This window comes from Phaethon aethereus (assembly GCF_964289735.1).
Source record: "Phaethon aethereus genome assembly, chromosome: 15".
NCBI classification, from domain to species: Eukaryota; Metazoa; Chordata; class Aves; order Phaethontiformes; family Phaethontidae; genus Phaethon; species Phaethon aethereus.
In genome coordinates, this window is record NC_138591.1 from 18,932,811 (window position 1) to 18,955,182 (window position 22,372).

Here is a 22,372-nt window from a genome sequence, read left to right on the forward strand (position 1 = left end):
ACAGCACAGAAAAAAATAAGATCCTGCTGTAGGATAATTCTTCCATAATTTCTTTCATTTTACTTGCAATGACTTGTATTCAACCCTGCTGCTTCTATGGTAGCTGATCCTTATTGCTTGAAGTATTAGGTAGTAAACACTGCAATCAGTAACCTTGTTTGTCTCAATGCCTGCTTTTTAAGTCTCTAAAAAGAAAATAGGGCTGACTGAGTGAAGAAATCAAACAGTTCCACTGTGTGAAAACAAAAATGGCCTCTTTTAAGGATCTTTATAGCTCTTAATGCGGTATTGAATCTAAAAGCCAGTGAAATTGTACTGTAAAAGTTACTGTGTTCAGATTGCTGCACAAACTGTTGGATCTCATTTCTGCAACACATGTGATATTGATGTTCCAGAGTGGAAGACTCTTCAAAAACTTTACACTTTTTCTTTCCATAATTAATAATTAGGAGTATAAAGAGGAGACTAAAGCAAAATCAGTTGCCGTTTATGGAGAAGCTGTCTCTGAGGGTACTCTTCAACTGAAGTAACATAATTCTGATCTGCTTTAGAACACAGCAGTCCCTCCCTAAGTGGACATCCCAGTGTTCTGTGAAAGTCTGGAAGAGAAGGGTCACAAGAGTAGCATTTGTATAATGAAAACTAAGGTGATAGGAAAGATTGAATGTTCTTGTGAATCTTCACTGCAAACCCTTACATTTCTTTGTTCATTCCTATAGCCATGATTGTATTTCACTCTGTGTCCCTAATACGTATGTATTCACAAACTTTTGTTAACGGTGCCTGTAAATACTTCTCTTTCAATGCATTCAGGGCTACGACTGTTCGTTACAAAGGCAGAAACCTTCGTATCAAAGCTCCAATGTGCAGGGCTTTGAAGAAACTCTGTGATCCAGATGGTAAGAAAGAGACGCTGGAACGTGAAATGGTTTTAACAGATGGTTGGAAGAATATGAGTGAGAGTAGGCCTGTTTTGATGTGTATATCACTGGCAGGGGAATATGTGCTATTTCAGATTTGTGTTGGGCACAGATATATGTCCCTATTGTCTTACCTATCCTGTTTCTTGTATAATCTGAATAACATTAGGACCCACCCAGCTCTCTAAGTCTTGGAATATGTCACTAGATAAATTGAAAAGGAAATAGCTACACCAGACAAGATTGCTACTGCATTACCAGTTGTGCTTTCACTATATGCAAAGTTTAGTCCCTTGTGCCAGTGAATAAGCAATAGTATGTTGGTTAGCATCGAGCATTTTAGACCTTTTTTACCTTCTTCAGTTCAACTGTGTGATTTTTATTTTTTTTTTAATCCCGCCCCTGCCATGTATAGTGTTCTGACTGAATTGTCCTTGCTTTGACCCATGCCCTTTGTGCTTCATCTCCCTTCAGGCATTAGTGATGAAGAGGACCAGAAGCCGGTACGTCTTCCTCTCAAGGTCCCTGTGGAGTTGCAGCCACGAAATAATCATGCATGGGCTCGAGTACAGAGTCTTGCCCAGAATCCACGGCTTAGGTAATGAAGAACCGATTCTAATAGTCAGAATACAACAGGAAAATATATGAGCAGCATTCTGGCATCTTCCTTTCTCTTCAGGGTTTTCTTTGCCACCTGGGCAGTTCATCTTTGATAATGCGGTTTGCCTAAATGTACTTATTCTGAAGACTTTGTCCAACCAGAGTACATGATTGTTGTAAACATGGGATATCAGACTTAAAAGTTAGATTGCCATTGTTCTTTATGTCTTTTAATTTGAGTAATGATGGGAGCTGCTGGATTTGGAGATTAATATACTTTGTGCCATTTACACCCAGTTGTCAGAGCAGAGTGCAAGTAAAATGGAGATACTCAGCACTAGTTTACAAAAATTTGTATTGAACATGCCATGAGATGGAGGCACAGGGGAGAGAAGTAAAACAATGGTCAGAGGCACCTGCACTAAGATTCTGAACATGTCAACTGCAACACAGTGGTACTAACAGAAAGGGAGGTATTTGTAGCTTAATTTCATCCCTGCAAAATGTAGTTGGTGCTGTTGTTTCAGCGTCATCAATGGCTGTTCATCCTAGTACTTACATTTAGTCCAAAACTCAGGGCAGAAAACATGAGGCCTCTGTGATGTCGATTGTTCTTTCAAATAGAGTACTTCGGTATAATGACCAAAGATCATGCAGAAAGAATGAAGATTTTTAGCATTAGGTTTCTTTTGTAAACTTCTTTGAGACCAAAAAGTAAATGTTGGGGAGGGGGTGCCCCTTTTTCTCTTTCTTTCTATACTTCATATGGTGGCTTTGTGCCTTGCCTGCACTTCTGCAGTTTAGCTAAATCTTGGCATCTTTTCCTATCTTCGTCCACCTGGAGAAACTAGTTTCTTGAATCATGACAATCAGGTAGGCTTTTAGGTCTTTCTCAGCTGTGAGTTACCCAGATTTTAAGTTGTGAGATAACATGGTTTTGTTTTTCTTGATATTTTTTTTTTTTTTTTTTTTAAAGCTTGGGAGTGGTAGATGTGTTCTCCGTGCTTGTATTACAGAATGACGGTTTCTTCCCTTAATTCCCATTTTAGCATCAAGGCTGCGATTTGAACTTCTGCTGACATTTTTCCTCTGTTCCCTTGCTTTGTTCATCTTGCATACAGGATGATCGTGGAGTTACATCGGAAGGTCTCCAGCCTCATTGAGTTCCTGAAGCAAAAGTGGGCTCTCCATGAAGTGCGTATTGTATCCTTTTTCTGCTTAGTCTGTGCTGTGTGCTGTGTCCTGGGAGCAATTCCCTTCGTATTCCAAGTTCATTTTTGCATCGGAAATGTGATTCCACCTCACAAATTTACCAGCCCATGCTTAGGAAATTAGAGGTCAGTATCTCAGTGTCAGTAATGGAGCCTTTCATGGGAAATCCCATGATATTCTACTCTTACCTCAACTCTTCTCTACTATGATCGTCTGAAAAACTAGTTAGTAATAAATTAAGCTCCCTATCTTTATTTGATTTCCTTAAACAGTGAGCCTAGTCTTGCTTCATTATAGATGGGTGACCACCATAGAAGCCTGCATAGTAACTGTTTTGTTTTGAGTTTCAGCAAAGAGATAAAGGACAGATCTTTCCACTTGCTTTATGCAATTTCACCAAATGGAGGCTTAAGCTTCTTGTCTAGGTAGCTGCTGCTACCTGTTATGTATCTCTACGCTGTCTAAGCTGTACAACGTTAGAGATAGCCCTACCTCTGAACTTTGATCCATGGAGTAGAAGGATTTGTGAGTTCACAGCCATTCTGTTCTCCTGTTGACTGGTATGCTGTATCCTGTTTTTAGTTCTCTAATTCAGGCTTTTCTTTTTAATTTGTGAGCTTGGAAGAAGTAGCAGCATAGCACTTGAAACTTAGAAGGATGTCAAAACATGTAAGATGGAGGTTGCTGCACAGAAAGGGGAGTCTATTTTGGTGTGCACTGATGTTGGGGTTTTCTGTTTGGTTTTGTTGGGGTTTGTTAGTTGGTTGAATTTTTTTACGATTACAATGGTGTGTGAAGCAGAGATAAGTAATTTTGTGTGGAACAGAGATTTGATTTGTGCTTGTAGTAGGTCTTCAGTGTAGTCCTTATCACCACAGAAGGACTTAATTTCTGATTATAGAGTCTTTACATCTATGCTGAATAGATAACATATCCTTGATCAGCTACTTTTTTTTAACTTGCAAAATAGGCTACCACATGCTTGTTTCGAAGGGGCAGATAATTGTTGTATTCTTTGACACATCTTTTTTAGCGTAAAACACTAGAAGAACGGCAGCTTCAAGACTCTAGAGACTCAGAAACAAGAGGCAGCTTCTCAGAGGAGAAAGTGATGCTTCATCTCTTTCCAGGAGAGAATTGTACACTCACTCCACTACCGGGGGTAGCCAGAGTGGTCCACTCCAAGGCTTTCTGCACAGTGCATTGGCAAGAAACTGGCAAATGCAAACAGAACACGAAAGACTCTCACTTACTACCCCCTGCGCAAATCCTAGGCATACAGAGTGGTCAGGGGACAGCTAGGGGACAGCTAAAATACACGCGGGGAACAGAAGGTAAGGGTGTTGGAAGGGCAGAGAGCACTGCAGAGTCAAGCAGGACCTCTCAGCCCACAGCTGAAGTTTCTGCAAGCACTGAAGATGGTGCCCCAGAAACTGGCCTGGTGGAAGGAACAGCCTCAAATCTTGGCATCACTAATTCTCTCCAAAAACCGCCTTCTGGACTTCAAGATCCAGGAGGGAACAACGAAAAGCTGAGCTCAGTGGCCTTCTGTGTGGAGAGCAGGGAGGCCCTGGCTAGTGACCAAGCAACTGTGCTGCCATTGTGCAGCACAGCTTGTGCTTGCTGTAAGATCCCTGATGTGGAGGAGCTCTCTCTGCTCGATCCATTCCCACGATACATGAAGTCCTGTCAGGACCTGATTGTCCCAGAGAAATGTTCTTGCACAGACAAACTGCATGGGAAAGACTCTACTCCAGCAGCTGGTGATACTTCTCCTGTGGCTTTTCCAAGCGGGAGGAGCACAGAGACATCTGACTCGTATTCACAGCTACTGAGATGTGGTGTGGCTTCACCCAGCAGTGGCTCATCCGGATATGAAACTCAGGCTAGCCACAGCCAGGGCCAACAGCTTGATGCGTGTACCAAGGATATAACAGATGCAGTAATGGAGGATTCTCAAGAGAAGCTGGGCTCCTCATTTCCACCTCCACCTCAGGGACAATCTAGTTCAAAGTCTCTCAAGGATGACCCAAGCCGGCTCTCTCAACAGGTTAGAGAAGAAGGATGGAGTCTACGAACTTCTGAGAGCCTGACGCTGGCTGAAGTCTACCTCATGATGGGCAAACCGAACAAGTTGCAGCTGGAATATGACTGGTTGGCTGTCTTGGAGCCAGAAACCCAGGATGCTAGGGAGCAAACATCGGAGTCAAGTGCTGTTCCTGCATGTACCACCTTTCACAAGCAGAGACTCCTAAACTGCCTTCTAAAACTCATCTCTACTGAAGTCAATCCCAAACTAGTAAGTAGCTCTTGTTCATGCTCCAGTTGCTAAACTTCTATTTCATCTGGGCAATAATTGCCCCATTCTGTTTTCATAGTAAATCAATGACCAGCCTTGTCAAGATCTTGGAGATTCCTGTGTTTAAAGAAAACCCAGACAACACAACCTGGCTTGCCTACAGAGTGGACTTTTCCTCAATATGCTGCATTTGCTTTTTACACTACCTTGTAGTTTTCTGGTTTGCTGTGAGTCTCAATGGTATTACAGTGAGCATTTAATGTGACTACTGAAAAGATCAGTCATGAGGTTAGGTGAGGTAGGTGCTTTCTGTTCTCTCAGGTTCATAGAACCTTGCAAGAGCCCAGGTTGGAAGAGACCTTAGAAGATCATCTGGTCCAACCTTTTGTGGGAAATGGAGCCTTGTTGTCAGAGGGAGCCTAGATGAGATTAATATTCCATGTGAAAACTGCAACCCTTAATTTCCAGTGTTTATGTAGTTCAAGATAGACTAAGAGTAAGTGTGAGAAGAATTTTTTTCTTTGGGATGGCGTAGCCAATGTAACTGAGCCTGCCTTAGTGACTTTTGTAAAAGTTCCAAGACTCTAGGATAGTTGTTGTAACAGACCCAGAAAAATAACTTTTTCCTTAGGCAGTTAACTGGGAATGAAGCTGCTTCTTGTGCTTTTTAACCAGTGTTTATGATACATGGGCAGCCATTCACCTAGCGCAACCAATTGAAACTTGGTAAGAAACTGAATTCAACAGAACTGACTGAATTCCTGTGATGGAGATACGATGAGTTAAAGACACCACTTGCATCATATTCCAATATAGGATGCAGATGTACCACTGTTCCCAAACACACATAGTTCTTTGATCTTTCTTTGTTGGTGCAGACTTAACCCCCCCCTCTGAAGCTCCTTTTGATCCTGATTTTTACAGACAGAGAATGTAGGATTTTACAGATCTAAAACCATCTTTTCTCAGATACAGCTCCAGATACAGACTTTGTTTAAGCTATAAAGACTTTTGGTCTGACATCTCACAGATCTGTGACAATGTCTCCTTTTGGCATCTGCTTTTACTTCTGGTGACAAGTGACAGCCAACGATGTCATGATTAAACAATCACAAACTAGAAAGAAGGACATCTCCTTAGACTTGGGGGGAGAGGAATAAAAGAGGGGAAAAAAACCAGCAGTTATTATTTGCAAGTGTTTTCCTGTCACTTCAGCGTTCTTAGTGTCTTAATCAAAGTAGTGTAGTGCTCCTGAAAAATAATGGCGTTCCTTCAGATATGTACCATATCATACATTCCAATGAAAAGAAGTAACATAACCTTTCCTTTTATTTGTCAAATACCACTTTATACTCGCTGTGTTTCAGAAAGAGGTGGTTTTCCTGCGGCAATGAATGTCATGGGACTGATACATATTCAACAGGCGAGGATGATATTTACTGCCTAATTGAAAGTACTGTAGACTTTCTGAAAGTATTGTCTCTTTAAATCCTCTGCATTTCATCAAATAATGACAGGAACCATAATATTTTTGCCACAGGGTACTTTAACAAAGGAAGAATTGATTGTCTAGATCTCTGCTATTTTCTCAAGATGCTATGTAACAAAGCCAAAAATGGCCAACTGCTGTGGTTCATTCCTTTAAACGAAGATTACCAGCATAAAACTAACTGTAGCAAATTGCATTGCAGTCAAGTGTAGGTGGTAATTTTATGCCTGTGGTTGCACACAGATTCCTTAAAAAGGGAGCGTTTTCTAGAAAAGCGTTTAAACAACATAATGGAATAACTGGATAGGCATGGAAGATTAGTAAAGCACCTTGCCATATGCCTCTTGTTACTGCTGTGTTACAGTATGAAATAGGAGAAGGGATGGAAAAACTTTAAAATTATTTGTCTCTACTTGATTAGAGTTAAGAGTAAAATATTTTTGTCGAGGTGTACTTCCAACGAGATGAGCCCTCTGGGTGGTTAGAGTTTATGAAAATTAGTTTTCCACTGAATTAAAAACACCACCTTTTTTGTTACTATGACACATTTGTGTCTTTAACACCCCCTCCCCCTTTTTTTTTTCTTTAATCCTGCGGTGGTCCAGCACAATCTGTGAAGCCTGTTGAGTGTTAACCTGATTGTAACATTAATGATATTGAACCAATGACATTTAACACTGCTAAATGCACAGGAAGGGAATTTCAGCTGCTCACTACACACACACACAAAGGTATTGGTTACGAGTACTTAAAGATATTGTAGTATGTCAGATTTTTTTTTTTAAGCTTCCTGAGTAGAATGAGTTTAACAATACATTTGTTGTAACAGTACACAATATGCATTTAATGTGCATGCATTTTTAGATGCCCGAGATGAGCTCTGTTGCCACGTCACCTATAAAGCCTGCTCAAGAGGAGCAGTCGCTGACTCCTCCGGGAAAGGTGATTGCCATCAGCACCAGGAGTCCAGGTTGTGCACGAAATCAATCTGCCCTTCGCAACAACAAGACTTTTTCTCCTGGTGCTGCTTCCAGCTCCTCAGGTGAGTATTCATAAAAATTCATTTCAAGAGATCGGACCTCATACCATGATGAGTACATCCCAGTAACGTAACACTGGGAGAATAAGAGTAAGAACTCTCATGAGCTTAACTGTTGAATATTGGTATGTCTTAATTTGTTTTTAGTATTGTCCTAAATTCAGTATTTCCTGGAATCTTGAAAAACAATGCACATCAATAATACAGTTTATAATGCAGAACTCTCAGGAGTCACCCTGGCAGAAGTGGCATTTGTTAGGAGCTGACTGATACAGGGTATGGGATCTTGAGAGTGAAGGCTTACCGAGCAAGAGAGTAAATATATGGTGTAAAGTTTTTTGATAAAATAATTACTGAAAATTTTATGTGCCATTCTGCCATTATAAAATACAGAATGATTATGAATTACCTTTTCTTTTAATAGAAAGTAACTTGTGAGCCCTAGGCATGCAGACCAAGAATTTCAGTTCTATTCTTCAGTACAGTTGCATTTGCCAGCCAATGTTTTATGACTTTAGAAAAAGTCTGTGGAGGTATCAGGGTTTCTGGGTACAATTGTGATTCTTATGTTGTGCTTTTCACACCCATGCTCTAAGCAGCAACAGACCACGAGCAATTTAACTCATGCTGTAAAACATACTAGGTGCTCAGTGTGGTTTTCATTTTAAAATGGCATTATAGCAATTTCATCTTTGTCTAATGCTTCACTGCACTTACTTGCAGACAAGGACATACTTAAATATCTCGGAAAAAGCCAGTAAGTTAATAGATCAAACAGATAAATTGTTACATTTCAGTGAGATACACAGGCTTGAAGGGCATATCTTTTTAAGTCAGACTTGCAAGAAGAATCAAACTTCCTTAATTTGCGACATTCATTTTTATGAGGTTGAGTTTATGCTTCCCTAATGCCTTGAAAATCCTTTCTGAAGCATTTTAAGTAAGGGTAAGTATCATCTGCTGAGGACACCGGACAGAAACAGCAAGAAGATAGCAATAGTTTGTATCTGATCCCTAGAAACAGACACCTGTTCTGTTTACATAGAGCTTCATGGATTCAAAACCAAATATAATTGTCCATGTTAGTCTTTGATTCACATCACTGAATTACAAGTAGGGTTGTGTAGCGCTGTGGTTTAACATATTATAATGAAGCACATATTCTTTAGTGCAAAGTCAGGAAGTAAAAAATATACACTATTTATTCCTGCTTTTGTACAGTACCAAAGTTGGCTTCAGCTGAGCTGTTTGACTTGAACAGAGGAGCAGTAAAAGTGTGTTCAGTACAACATTCTACCTAGTTAATTAGTTTAATTTCTCGGCAGTGCTTCCTGGGGTAATGCACTCAGCTTAGGCCTCAGGTAATGGCATTCCAGCATGTCAAACGGATACCCAAACAAGTCAGGTATTTTCACCTTAACTTAATAAAACCTGCAGGTTTATTTGTTAGGTAAATAAAATTTGTTCTTTAGAACACTACTTGAATACTGTTGCGTATACCTCTCTCTGCATTAGGGTGGCCCAGGCTTGTGCTGTATTGTGTTGTGCCCAAGGAGGCAGCAGGCATGACTGAGGATCCTTTCCTGCTTTGCTTCTTCCCCCTCTGGGTGAGTCAGGTGCCTGCTGCCTCCCAGCTGAGATCTCCAGCCCAGCAGCAGAGGCTGGAGTACCATGGCAATTATGGGTGCAATACCAGTGAAAATAGCCGTTACTGTCCATTGTAACAAAACCCAGTGTTGCATGTGCAGCGAACGCTTCTGCAGAAAAGAAGCAGGTACACTTCTTGGTTATCTCAGGGTGGCATACTAACAATACTGATTTTCATCCTAGCTGGATGCCTGTAGAGAGGGCACAGCACTGTGAAATCCTACAATATTTTTTAAAGTTAAATGTAGATGGAGAAGTTTTACTTAGACCAGATGCCATTATTTCAATGTGCCAAATATATTTCTAAGTCCATCCTTTGGAAGGTGTTTTGGTAAATTGATCCCTGCTCTTTCATTTCTCTCTCACCAGAATCAATTCATTTGGGTTAAACTTTGAATTACCATGGGATGGGGGGGTGGAGGAGGGAGTGTAAAATAAACATTGTAGAATAAGCCTGTGTTTGTATTGTCTTCCGCTACAAAAGGGACGGTGGATATATAGTTTGTTTAGTGGGAAGGGCCCTCAAATCTACAAGCTGAACAGATAAACTGCTTAATACAGTCTGTGTGGGAATAAAACTGGGTGCTTAAATTCTAGTTTCTTTAGTAGTGTAAAATTGCGTTTAACCCCCTTCTGAGGATTTCAAAGCAGGTGAATGTTTGTGGTGTCCTTGTGAAGCAGGCCGATCAACTGTCAATTTGCAGGTTGGAAAACTGAAGTATCAAGAGTTTCTTTATTTGAGATCACAAACATATGGTGGCAGGGCCAGAATCCATAAGTCCCAGCTCTCTGTATGATCCTTCAGTTACTAAATAGTTACTTTCTTTTTGTTTTCACTTTGCTTCATTTAAATTGCTGTTAAAATCTTCTAGGTTTGAGAAACCTCCCTAGACCTCTCTTGGTGGCTGGTCCTTCAAGTTCTGGAAGCACTGATGTGGATGGTGGACTCTTTGCAGTTCCTACCACTCTACCACCCAACAGCCGCCATGGGAAACTGTTCTTGCCTAGCAAAGAAGCAGAATTGACCTTCCGGCAGCACTTAGACACAATCAGTGTAAGTGAGATGACTGAACGAAAAGAGTAGCGTGTTGTGCCTGAGCCAGCATCCAATAGGTATTACAAGGGGTTTTTGATTCATCAGAAAGTATGGGCTTCCCTGTGAAGCAGTGCTTCTTAGTGATGCTCAAACATAACATTATATTAGCTGAGATTAGTCAGATTTTGACTATATGCTTTGAAGTGACATCACCTCTTCAGACCTGAATCTGAATGCCATCACACAGCCTGATGAAGCTGATTCACTCTCTAATTAAGTTGCTTCAGCAAATATATTTGCAAGGTTTAGCAAAACTGGTATCTGTTTTACCGTGCAGCTAGTTTTGCTGCAACCTCAATGCTGTATTTAATTCAAATACTCATTTTATTTTTCTATATACAATCTTAGTAACAACTTCATAATAAGCTGCAGTAGTTAAGTAGTGAAATGGCTTTTTTGGGAGAAGGCTTTATTTCCATAAAGCAAGAAGAAAAAAAATACAGTCCTAGTGGAAAATTTTCCTATTCTAGCAGAAAGAATATTCTACTGTCTGAAACCAAACACAATATTTTAATAGTTACAACTTTATTGAAAAACAGAGTTTGAGGGCTATAATGTGTGCTGTGCCTGCATGCTTAAAATAATTTCTAATGCATTTCCTGTTCTTGTCCAGATGCAGTCTGACTTCTTCTTGCCAAAGCCAAGGAAGTTAAGGAACAGGCACTTGCGGAAGCCGTTAGTAGTACAGGTCAGAACAATTGGCAAAGTGTGAAATGCCTATTTTGCTTCCTGAATAGATATCAGTAAGGCTATCATGATTTGCACCTAACTGAAATAAAACACTGAACTGCCCTCATACATCCACTGGAAAAGTGAAGCTGAACATAGGAAGGAACGAGAATTTTAGTCTGTATTGTAATCAGCCATGTTACATTCCTTATATGAGGAATGTCAGCAATGGTAGTAGTCCAGTGCATCAGGTGGTTTAAAAAAGTGAAAAAGCCCCTCACCTGAAAGCAGGTTCTGCTGTTTGGGCCTGCTGGTTCTGATGCATAAGCAGTGTGTTCATGTGGGATTTTGATATGTTGTTCTCAGAGCTGGCAGTGCTATTGCAACAAGATTTCCCTTTAGATAATTTTTCCTGCTTACTAGTCACTAACAGCTGTTAAACTGGGGTGGGTATAAACCTCTACAGTGCAATAAAACACAACACTACTCGAAAGAAAATGATTTTTTCAAAAGCGGATGTGGAAAGAGATTTATGGAAGCCTTTTGTCATGGAACTTTGGTGGTAGGCAGGCATTAACCTCTCTTAGAGTACTCTGATAACCCAGCAAAAAGGCACATGCCACTGTGAAACCACAGGCTAGTCCTAGGGACTTGTGGCAGGTGGAGAACATAAAAGAAATTTCAAACCAAAATAATGGAAACTTGTTTGGGGGAAAAAAGCTACCAAGTGTCAATATACCCTTTTGTCTCTGTATAAGAGTAGGAGACCTAGAAATGCATACTATTTTTTTGGTACCGAGATATTCTCGTCTATGGAATTCCATTTGTTTTAAGAGCTCCCAAGTTTATACAGCTGCCTCATTACTTCACCCTTGTTTAATTGTAATGGAAGATCAGTTACACACAGACTAGATCCTATCCTTAAGATCACTGCTGTAGTTCTGTGACAGATTTGAAAATTACTGCAAGAATAATCAGAAAGGAATATAGTTCCATTTAGCATTTCTCAGATTGTCCATGTGGAATTTTTTTCTTATAGTAGTTTGCAGAGAAAACACGATTCCTATCTGTAGCTTCTTTCTCAAGATTACACAGACCTTATTGCTGTGTCTGTTGCATGACAGTTATGCCATGTAAATACTCTGCTTATTCTGGAAGGTATCATGCCCTTCTGTGCCTTAGAAGATGAGCTTTGCCCTCTGTTCTGTGTTTAAATATGTTCTGGTTTATTGTTGTTTCTTTCACGTAGAGAACACTGCTCCCCAGGCCATCTGGAAATCCGTCCCAGCATGTCTGCTCCTTTTCTATCTTATCCAACTCATCCATTACAGGTGAGTCTGCATATCTTCTATCACTTTTATGCAACCATGAGATGGAAAGTGTCCTTAAAACTGCATAAAGGAATAATTTCTAAAAAGAGGAAAATAATCCTTTCAAAACCAGAGCGTAAATACCAGTTGCTTGAGTCACTTCCTACAGGATAATGGGATTGTTATCCCGGATCGTTGTTAAACAAGTCATGATTATGATAGAATTTTTTTTCTTCCATTTCCCAGTATTGAAAGCAGGGAAGAATAAGGAATTCTCTACAAGGAGACAAAATTTTGGAACAAATTACTTAGATAAGAAATTTTTTTCTATAGGGTGTAGTCATTTGTCTAGATGTTATAATGGACTTTTCCTAGTACCTGGGATACTGTTTAAATTTCATACATTATAATCAATATACCGCCCATTTGTCCTTTTCTGCTCATACACTCGTTAGTATAGATGATCCCCCAACTTGGCTTAAATCTCAAAATCAGCATGAGACCCTTAAGGTTATCTTAATTGAAAATAATGAAAGCAGCTTCAATAACACGGCAACACTTTCTGTTGCCTTTTTGTGATAAGGCACTGGCTCACTTGCATTGCTACTGCAAGTCTAGTTTCGTCGTCTCCACTATTTGTATTCCCAGAGCTCTCTACTGCTTGGAATTTGTTTGCGTCCATTGAACTGTGTTGTGCTCTGCTTTAAAGATGTTAGATTTCATGTGCTTGAGAGGTACTTAATCCTTCACTCTAGGGAGAGGTTCATTTCGGCCAATCCAGTCTTCACTGACGAAAGCTGCCGTTTCTCGTCCAATTGTGCCCAAAGTTCTTCCAACCCAGGCTACCAACCATCTGTCTAGTAAGTCATTTCTTAAACAGAATGAGAGTCATGGTCTGTTGTGGTGTGTACGGTGTTACATTGTTGGTTTCTATTTCCTGGGTAAAATCATTAGTGCCTTTGGAAGTTAAAGAAAACACCTGTGTTAATGATATCTTACTTCCTGCGGCTTTGTATGACTGCAGAAAGGGAGCAGTCAGTGGTGGGACAATCTGAACTAGGTTCTTTAGCTGTGTCTGACCTGCAGACAAAGCAAGAATTTGTAACCAAACTTGAACACTTTTGTGATGTTTTATTGTAAGACCACTTTGAAAAGGGGTTGTCACATATTTGAAAGAAACGTACAAACAGCTTATCTACTAATGTGAGATTATGAATTCTACAAGAAAAAAACATGCCAGTGTACTCCAAGCAAATACTATCTTGCAACAAAAGAATGGGTCCCATAATTAGAATGATTAGTGAGGTGAAAACAATGACTGCCTCTATGTTTTACTTAGAGGATTCTCTGATGGGAAGACATTCAGATGTTTAAGTGGATTTTAAAAGATCTGGGTGAGGTTGACCCTGCAACAATATCAAGTTTTCATATTGAGTCTAAATGGCTGCTAGAGGCAAGGTAACAAAATAAGGTTATGTTGTTTTTATAGCTACTCTAGTAAACCATAGGAAATTTCTAGAAATTGCAAAACCAAATACTTAACAATTTGCAGGAAAAAAAAGAAGGAAAGGGCAGGAGAGGAGAACTGGGATGTTTCTGTAAACTGTTTTGATATACCTGATAACATGTTGGTACAGGGCAGAAAAATTAAACGTTTTAGCTGAAAGAAATGCTACACTTCGTGAAGAGTAACAGCTGATCAGATAGTTGCCATTTTCACTTTTTGCATGTGTTAGGTTTTGACTCTAGGCAATTTTTTTAAAAAAAATTCATATTTTAGATGAGTCACAACAAAGTTATTGCCTTAAGAAAAGGCTTGTAATGTGTTTTTTGCTTTTTTGTTTCACAAAAGGTGCTATTGACTTGGCAGCTAAAAGTGCTGGTATTATCCCTGGTAGCCCTGTGCCTGTCCTGGATGCAGATGGTTTGTCAAGCGTATCTCCGTTGTCACCAGACGGAGTGACCACGGTGGTAACAGGGCAGGAGTCAACAGTAGCACATCAGAACGGAGGCTCCATCACCACTGTAGAGGTCAGTCTCCTGAGCATGCTTTTAAAAGTAAAGTGTCTTGCTCTTTCATTGTGTAAAAAAGCTGTATTATTAATGACTCTTCAGTGAGCTTTCTCCTGGAGCTTGCTGTTAGACACTTTTATCACGGTAAACCCAATCTATGTTGTACAGTGTGTTATTTTGGGGTTGAGGCATCAAATCATCATCACATTGGAAAGACTTCCATCCTATAGAATAGCTTTCAGCTCTGGGACTGTTTAAGTTGGCCATCCATCTGGGCTTTTAAAGACATGGTAGCATTTCAATAGACGGTAATTCAGCAAGGAATTTGGGGCAAAACATGGACTTGCAGGGATTTCTTTGGAATGGAAGCTGTGATTTCTCTTTGCCATTTATTTTATTGAGACCAGATACATGTTAATCTGTGTAACTTTCTCAGGGAGTTCATGGATGATTTTGAAAGGCATGATAGAGCATGCATAAAGGGTGATACGCACTTGTCTCTTACCTCCCCAGCTATATTTGCAGCATCTGATGTTGGTCGCTCACCTGATTTCTATTGTGCTTCTAGGGCTCGGGCCCTGGGTGTCGGGTTCCATTCATCAGCCTACCAACACGGCATGAGCAGGGAGCAGTTCCTGATGGCTTCCAGGTAGAGTACGTGTTGAAAGAACAGTTGTATGAAATGGGTAATGTTCTGAAAACACTGCTGGAATTACTAGTTAAATCTCCTCGTTCCCAGGTACACCATTGGTGCTGTTTTGTGGGAATTGAAATCTTTAGCATCTAAAGAAATTTAAAGACAGAAAACTTGGAAAGCTGCCTAAAATTATGTCAGTGCCATTCTCTAAAAAAAGCAAAGTGAAGCTGATAATCTCTGACCTCTGAAGGACAAACTGGTTTCACGTATTTCTTGATACAGTGGAGGAGTTTATAATTGCTCTGCTGTATCGTACACGTGTATTTTAGATATCACAAAGAAAGATTCAGCAGTTGGCAGTCCTGCTGCTTGTATCTTGCAGAAGGAGGAATAGTAAGAGTAAAAGCGTGATTGTAATGCCAGCATCCTCTTCAGAGAATCACTTTTCTTTGTGCTAGATCCAGTAAGACATAGATACTTAAACAGTAACTATGGCAGCACCTAAGTTGTAAGAGTGTTGTTACCCTATCCCAAACTTCTTTCTCCAGTGAGATCCAGGACCTTGTGTTAGATACATAAGCATCAGAATACAGGATTTTGTCTTTTTTTTCAGTGGAAGTACTTTCTACCTTTGCTGTGACAGGTACATGCGAAAAAGGTCAAATTAATTTGATTGGAGAGCATCAAGGAGAAGTAGTGGATTTTTTTATAGCAGAGATGTTAGGACATGAACATAGGCGTTTATTTGTGGTAGTGGGGCCTTAGGTTCTGGTTCTTGCTCTCAGGACAGCTTTGAATATACCAAATCAGAAAAAATCACAGACAGTTCTATGATGAGGTACTAATAACAAGACTCCTTAAAAAAGATCAGTTGAGTTTTGGGAAGTCTGGCTGTAACGAGGAGTGAGTTAGCAGTTTACAGTATGTATATACTCTTTAGGGAATTATAGGGTTTTTGCCTATACAAAGGCAAAGTAATAACTTAAGAACTATCTTGTAGTTTCATCAAAATCATGTTCATTTTATTATTATGCTTGTTTCTGTTATGTAGGCTGTATTAAATATTCTTTGGAATGTTACAGACCCATATTTTTTCAGATGATTTGGCAGGATGTGGGCTGAAGCATGTTTGCTTATGCTTACAGATATTTTTCATTAAAATAATACAAATGTATTATATAAATAATAATAGATTCCTAAAAATTTAGTGATGTTATCTGCTGGATTATTAGTCCTATTTGGGGGTTGTTTTCTTTTGTTAGTTTGGTTTTTTTAAGGTCTGATTTTAATCTGATGCTTAGGAGCTAAGCTGTGACTTTTCAGACAGGTTTCCAAGTCCTTCATAAATTCATGAACAATTATCTCTGTTTCTTGTAACAGGGCACATCAATCCTTTCTCTGTCAGAACTGTCCAAGACTCCTCTCCAAAATGGTCTTTCCACCCCTCCACTTCCCTCATCAGAGGCTTCCAGTACCCGGCTCTCTCCTCCCAATGTTTCTGCTCTCTTGGATATTTCTCTGCCTGGACCACCTGAGGATGTGCTTTCTCAAGGAGAACCTGCCACTCAAATCAGTGATTCTATCATTGAAATAGCTATCAGCTCTGGTCAATACAGTAAGTCTGAGCTTAGCTAAAGTCTTCCTATTAACTTAAAAAAAAATACCTGTCATCTTACATGTCAGCAGAAACTTTTCCAGGAAGTTTCTGGTGTTTTTTGGGTTTTTTTTAACACCTGTTGGAAGTAAAATTATGTGCTTAGCCTTTATTTTCTAGCATAGACAGGTGGTTTTTTGTTGGTTTTTTTTTTTTCCTTTCTAAATATAAATGAATGCAGTGTCCTATAACTACTGCATTGACTGAATCAGTGATTCCTGACATTGGCTTACAGGTGAAGGTGTTTCTCTCTCTCCTGCAAAGCTGAATGGCAGTGACAGCTCCAAAAGTCTTCCGTCCCCATCCAGTAGTCCTCAACAGAACTGGATTGCCTCTCCCAGCCATGATCCCCAGTGGTACCCTAACGACTCCACAGACTCGTCTCTCAGCAGTTTGTTTTGTAAGTGTCAGTATGCAGAGAACTGCAACAGAAAATCTCTTTCTCTTTTTTTTTTTTTTTTTTTTTTTTTAAAAAAAGCTGTTTATTAGAAGTGAATCCTTTGGAAAATAGTAAACCCAGTAGGATGTTTTTAGGATTCTTCCCTTACTTCTTGCTTTCATTTCAGCAGTGTTGCCTTGAATGCATTTTCTTTCTCTTTACAAGTCTGTTCCTGAAAAGATCCTGTTGCTAGATTGGGGCCCGTACCTTGGGACAAATAATTCCTTGGCAGTTCTTTGTAGTCTGTTTGGAGACTGACTCATCAGTTAGGTTGAGACATTTTGGCTGCTCTGCCAAAATGAAAAGATGCCCTTGGCTCTGCTGTTGGAAAAGTAGGCTTCGTTCTGTGCTTGGTGAGCATAATCTCAAAGACATGAGATCACTGGGTTTGTTTGGGGCTTTTTAAACTAATATTTAATGGGGCCAGTGTAATGAGTCTCTGTGCTCTTAGCAGTGTGCTGATGGTGTTCATGCTAGTAACACATAATTTTTAAGAGGTATAAGAAATGGATATCTGGCCTCCGTTTTCTCTTTTCTTGTCCATCTCTTTATCCTCCCAGTTGCAGACATTCAGTGTAGTGACTTACTGATGTGCCTGTTCTTTATAGCAAGTTTCATCTCCCCTGAGAAGGGACGAAAAATGTTGCCAACTCCTGTTGGGACTGCCAGTGGCACCTCCTTACTGGGACCCAGCCTTCTGGATGGAAACTCACGGGACTCTTTTGTGTCACGGTCTCTGGCAGATGTAGCAGAGGTATGTCATCACATTACATTCAGCTATCTGCTTCCTTTTTCAGTGCAGTGTTATTGTATATTGTCCACCATACCTTCCTGAGATACTTAAGGCAAAGATGCTTTGACATCTGTACTTGAGCTTAGTAAAACAGGGTCACAGAGAGAGAGGGATATGATGGGTGGACTGTTGGGTGGATGCTGAATTGGTTGGATGGTAGCATCCAGAGGGTGTAGTGGTCAACGGCTCAGTGTCCAGATGGAGATCGGTGATGGGCAATGTCCCTCAGGAGTCCATACTGGGACCAGTACTCTTTAATATCTTCATCAATGACTTAGTGGGATCAAGTGCACCCTCAGCAAGTTTGCAGATGATACCAAGCTGAGTGGTGTGGCTGACACACCTGAGGGACGGGATGCCATCCAGAGGGACCTGGACAACCTCGAGGAATGGACCTGTGTGAACCTCATGAGGTTCAACAAGGCCAAGTGCAGAGTCCTGCCTCTGGGTTGGGGCAACCCCTGGTATCAGCACAGGCTGGGGGATAAGGGATGGAGAGCAGCCCCATGGAGAAGGACTTGGGGGTACTGGTGGGTGAAAAGCTGGACATGAGCCGGCAATGTGCGCTTGCAGCCCAGAAGCCAACCGTGTCCTGGGCTGCCCCCAAAGCAGCATGGCCAGCAGGGCGAGGGAGGGGATTCTGCCCCTCTGCTCCGCTCTGGGGAGACCCCCCTGCAGTGCTGCATCCAGCTCTGGAGCCCTCAGCACAGGAGAGACACGGACCTGTTGGAGCGGGGTCAGAGGAGGCCCCAGCAATGCTCTGAGGGCTGGAACAGCTCTGCTGGGAGGACAGGCTGGGAGAGCTGGGTGGGGTTCAGCCTGGAGCAGAGAAGGCTCCGGGGAGACCTTACTGCAGCCTGCCAGGACTTAAAGGGGGCTTATAAGAAAGATGTGGGCAGACTTTTTAGCAGGGCCGGTAGCGACAGGACAAGGGGTAATGGTTTTAAACTGAAAGAGGGCATATTTAGACTGGATATAAGGAAGAAATTTTTCACAGTGAGTGTGGTGAAGCCCTGGCCCAGGTTGCCCAGAGAGGTGGTCGATGCCCCGTCCCTGGAAACATCCCAGGTGAGGCTGGATGGGGCTCTGAGCACCCTGCTCTAGTTGAAGATGTCCCTGCTTATTGCAGGGGGTTGGACTAGATGGCCTTGAAAGGTCCCTTCCAACCCAAAGATTCTATGATTCTATGTAAAATGACTTGAGGGTGTGCTGAGCCAGAGCTGGTGCAAGAAGTGTTGTGAGCACCTTTGACCCAGGTTTTTTTTTGCTGGAAGAGGTTGTGTTTACCTTGTTGGACATATCTTTGTTTTGACAAAGTGAGTTGTAATCCTGTTTTATGTGTCCTGCTTTGCAGAGCAGGAATTGAAAATGCTAAAGGTGAGAGAAAAGTTAATACTGATGCAGGTACACTACACCTGGAGGACTGGTAGAAAAAATAAATAGGTCCAGAAGGAAGCAGCAGGAAGTGGCTAATACTAGGTTACCTGAGAGAATGGCTGAAAGTTCTATGCTGCCAAGTTATAGTCTCTGTTGGTAGAATTATCCTTCTGTTTTGAAATCTTTTGAAGGGGTAGAGTGAAGACCAGGAGTTATTAAGGCTTTGATACTCTTGAGGACAGAGCTCTCTTTCAGAGGGACAGAGACAGACTGGAGGAATGAGCTGCCAGGAACATTATGGAATTCAGCAAGGGCAAATGCAAAGTCCTGCCCCCAGGAATGAATAACCCCAACAGCCACACAGGCTAGAGCCTGATAGTTTAGGAAACAGCTCTGCTGAGCAGTGCCAGGGCATCTTGATAGACAGCAAGCTGAACATGAGCTTCTGTGGCAGCTAAGATCAACAGTGTCATGGGCTGTTTTAGCAGGAGCATAGCCAGTAGATAGAACGAAGTGATGATTATCCCACTCAACAGCTGTGAAACCATGTCTAGAATATTGTGACCAGTTTTGAGCACCTGATACAGGAAAGACATAGATAAACTGGAGCAAGTTCAGCAGAGCACCACCAAGACGATTAGGAGGCTGAAGCACCTGTCTGTAAGGAATGCTGATGGTACTGGGCTTGTTCAGCCTGAGGAACACTTCAGGGCAAGGACGACCAAACTGCCTGCCAGTACGTGCGGGGAGGTCATCAAAAAGATGTAGCCAGGCCCTTCACAGAGTGGTGATGCATGGTGGGAGGAACAGGCAAAAGCTGAACTGAGAAAGGTTCTGACTACATATAAAGAAAACCTTTTTTAGCCCAGGGACAGTCAGGCAGGGGAACAGGTTGCCCAGAGATGTTGTGCAGTGTCTGCCTTCAAAGCTTTTCAAGACTAACACTGATAAAGCTGTAAGTAAAATGGTCTGTCCTCCTAGGTGACCCTTTGAGCAGGATGTTGAAATAGAGACCTCTTCAGGTTTCTTTCAGTCTTAATTATCTTACAGTTTACAGTCATTGACTCAGTGTAACATCATGTACCTTGTAACTTTGTGGGGGCTTGCCCTGATGGAAGTAAAATGTCATTTCTCCATTGCCATTTGGATTTGGATAAGGAGGTTCTGTATGGATCTTGTAACTGGAAGCTGCAGCAAGCTCATGCTGTTCTAATGTGCCCTTGGCAGCTTCAGACTCCACGCACAGCTGGTAAGAATCTGTCAAGGTGTGTGTTAGTTAAAGGAATATATGGTAATTTATTTGTGTGGATTTGAAGTGACATTGCAGACCTTGATCTTACAAACTGCCTTCAGAAGAAAATGGGGTAAGCCACCGTGGTTTTTAGGCACACCAGAGCAGCTGCTGTGGCAGATGTGGGTTTGCGTGGGAGTCTTCAGAGGAAGCAAGTGTCATTTAAAATTGGCTTTAATGATGGGAGAATTTTGAAAGGCCTTCTATTAAGTGTCCTGCAGAATCAAATTTTATTCACAAATGCAGTTGTTATGTTGGAGATAATGTTTTTTGTACAGTGCATCTACTAGTGCACCTTAATGCTGAATTAAGGATAGACAGGTAAGGCCCATTGTGACTACAGGGGGGTTTTTTAGAGGATTCCATTTAGCCATGGATAAGAGCTATTCTCTAACTCAGATAAAGTGTATCTTTCATATGAGGAGAGGCTGGGAATGAAGATGAGGGAGACAAACTCTTCTCAGGACAAGAGGCAGTGGGCACAAATTGAAACACATTAAATTCTACCTGAACACAAGAAAACTTTTTTAATGCAAGGGTGGCCAAACAGAGAAGCAGGTTGCCCAGAGAGGTTATGGAATCTCGGTTCATGGAGATAATTCAACACCTGACATGACAAGGTCCAGGGCAACCTGTTCTAGCTGACCCTACTTGAGCAGGATGGTTGGACAAAATGATCTCAAGGTGTCTCTTCCGACCTAAACAATTCTGTGATTCTGTGGAATTTCTACTGACATGTAGCTCTTCTTTTCTCTCATGTCTCTTCCAGGTGGTAGATTCCCAGCTGGCTTGCATGATGAATGAGAACAGCATAGATTACATATCTCGTTTTAATGACCTCGCCCAGGAACTATCAATACCTGAGCCAACCCGCAGGGAAATTCTGTTTGATGGAGGTGGTGGTCCCCCAATTGGGGATCTCTCACAGTGAGTGTGTGAGACCAGCAGGCTGGTGTAGACTGTTCAGCTAGAGTTGGAGCTTGCAGCGCTGGATCATGGCAAGGGCAGGGTTGTAGAGAAGCAGCTGAGCTCAGTTGTCCCTGTCTTGTGCACTTCTTTCTGAAAGAGAAGCATTGTCTTCAAATGTCTGAAGAAGTACTTGCAAGTCCTGGAACGTGCAATATACTGGGAACAACAAAACATGGGATAGTATTACAGAAAACGGTGTGTCCCCTGCATCAGTGATATAAAATGGCAGGTTTGTGGGACAGTCATGGATTTGTACTTCAGAATGGCCTAAGCAAGAAGCTCGAGCAGGGAAGGATATGCCCAGAAGCTCCCCTATGCAAATTATTTTTTGCGTAGTAATCAAAATGCCATGATTTGGGATCCACATTGAAGTTGTGGAGGATGAAGGGTGGGGGTAGGTATAGGAACTGCTTTGCATCTTGACATGCCCTAGTTGGCACTCTTTTTATCAGTCAGTCAAACTGAAGTTTCTTGCACTCTCTTCAAAGGCTCTGCAACTCTACGATGCTTCATTTTTATAGACCATTCTGTTTCTTCGGCTATGTTTTGTTGTTTGACCATTCCAGCAGGGGCATGTACCTGCTTGCTTGTTTTGTAGGGGAGCTCTGATTCAGCTTACTCCCAGATTGCTTGGATCCTTGGGGATTTTCCTCTATTTTTAAACCCCATTACAAGTCACAATCATCATCATCCTGACTGTGCTCACATTTTCCACCTTTGACATTCTTCATCACATTGCACAGTTCATCCCATGAGTGGGAGAGTGCATTCTTGCTTTCCCTGAAGAACGGTTGCTTTTTAAGTCGGGAAACACTGCAAAAGAGCTTACTGGAATCAGTATGAAAGCTTTGTCATAATTAGTCTTGGCTTTGCTGGAAACCTGTATATATTGCCATCTTTCTCCACAAAAACTGAGGA

The 22,372-nt window shown here is 41.4% G+C and overlaps 1 protein-coding gene across 1 annotated transcript in view; it reads left to right on the forward strand.

Annotated features, from left to right (window-relative positions):
* CRAMP1 (cramped chromatin regulator homolog 1) overlaps positions 1-21,416 on the forward strand; it is a gene marked incomplete at its 3' end in the record, with an annotated part of 45,268 nt that extends 23,852 nt beyond the window's left edge. The window contains exons 6-20 of the mRNA XM_082006546.1: positions 814-899; positions 1,395-1,518; positions 2,642-2,723; positions 3,766-5,031; positions 7,385-7,562; positions 10,079-10,260; positions 10,916-10,990; positions 12,221-12,302; positions 13,037-13,141; positions 14,134-14,312; positions 14,863-14,943; positions 16,312-16,546; positions 16,821-16,985; positions 17,633-17,778; positions 21,255-21,416. Coding sequence (XP_081862672.1) covers positions 814-899; positions 1,395-1,518; positions 2,642-2,723; positions 3,766-5,031; positions 7,385-7,562; positions 10,079-10,260; positions 10,916-10,990; positions 12,221-12,302; positions 13,037-13,141; positions 14,134-14,312; positions 14,863-14,943; positions 16,312-16,546; positions 16,821-16,985; positions 17,633-17,778; positions 21,255-21,416 — 3,148 coding nt within the window. The remainder of the gene's footprint in view (positions 1-813; positions 900-1,394; positions 1,519-2,641; positions 2,724-3,765; positions 5,032-7,384; positions 7,563-10,078; positions 10,261-10,915; positions 10,991-12,220; positions 12,303-13,036; positions 13,142-14,133; positions 14,313-14,862; positions 14,944-16,311; positions 16,547-16,820; positions 16,986-17,632; positions 17,779-21,254) is intronic.
* Positions 21,417-22,372: the final 956 nt, after the last annotated feature.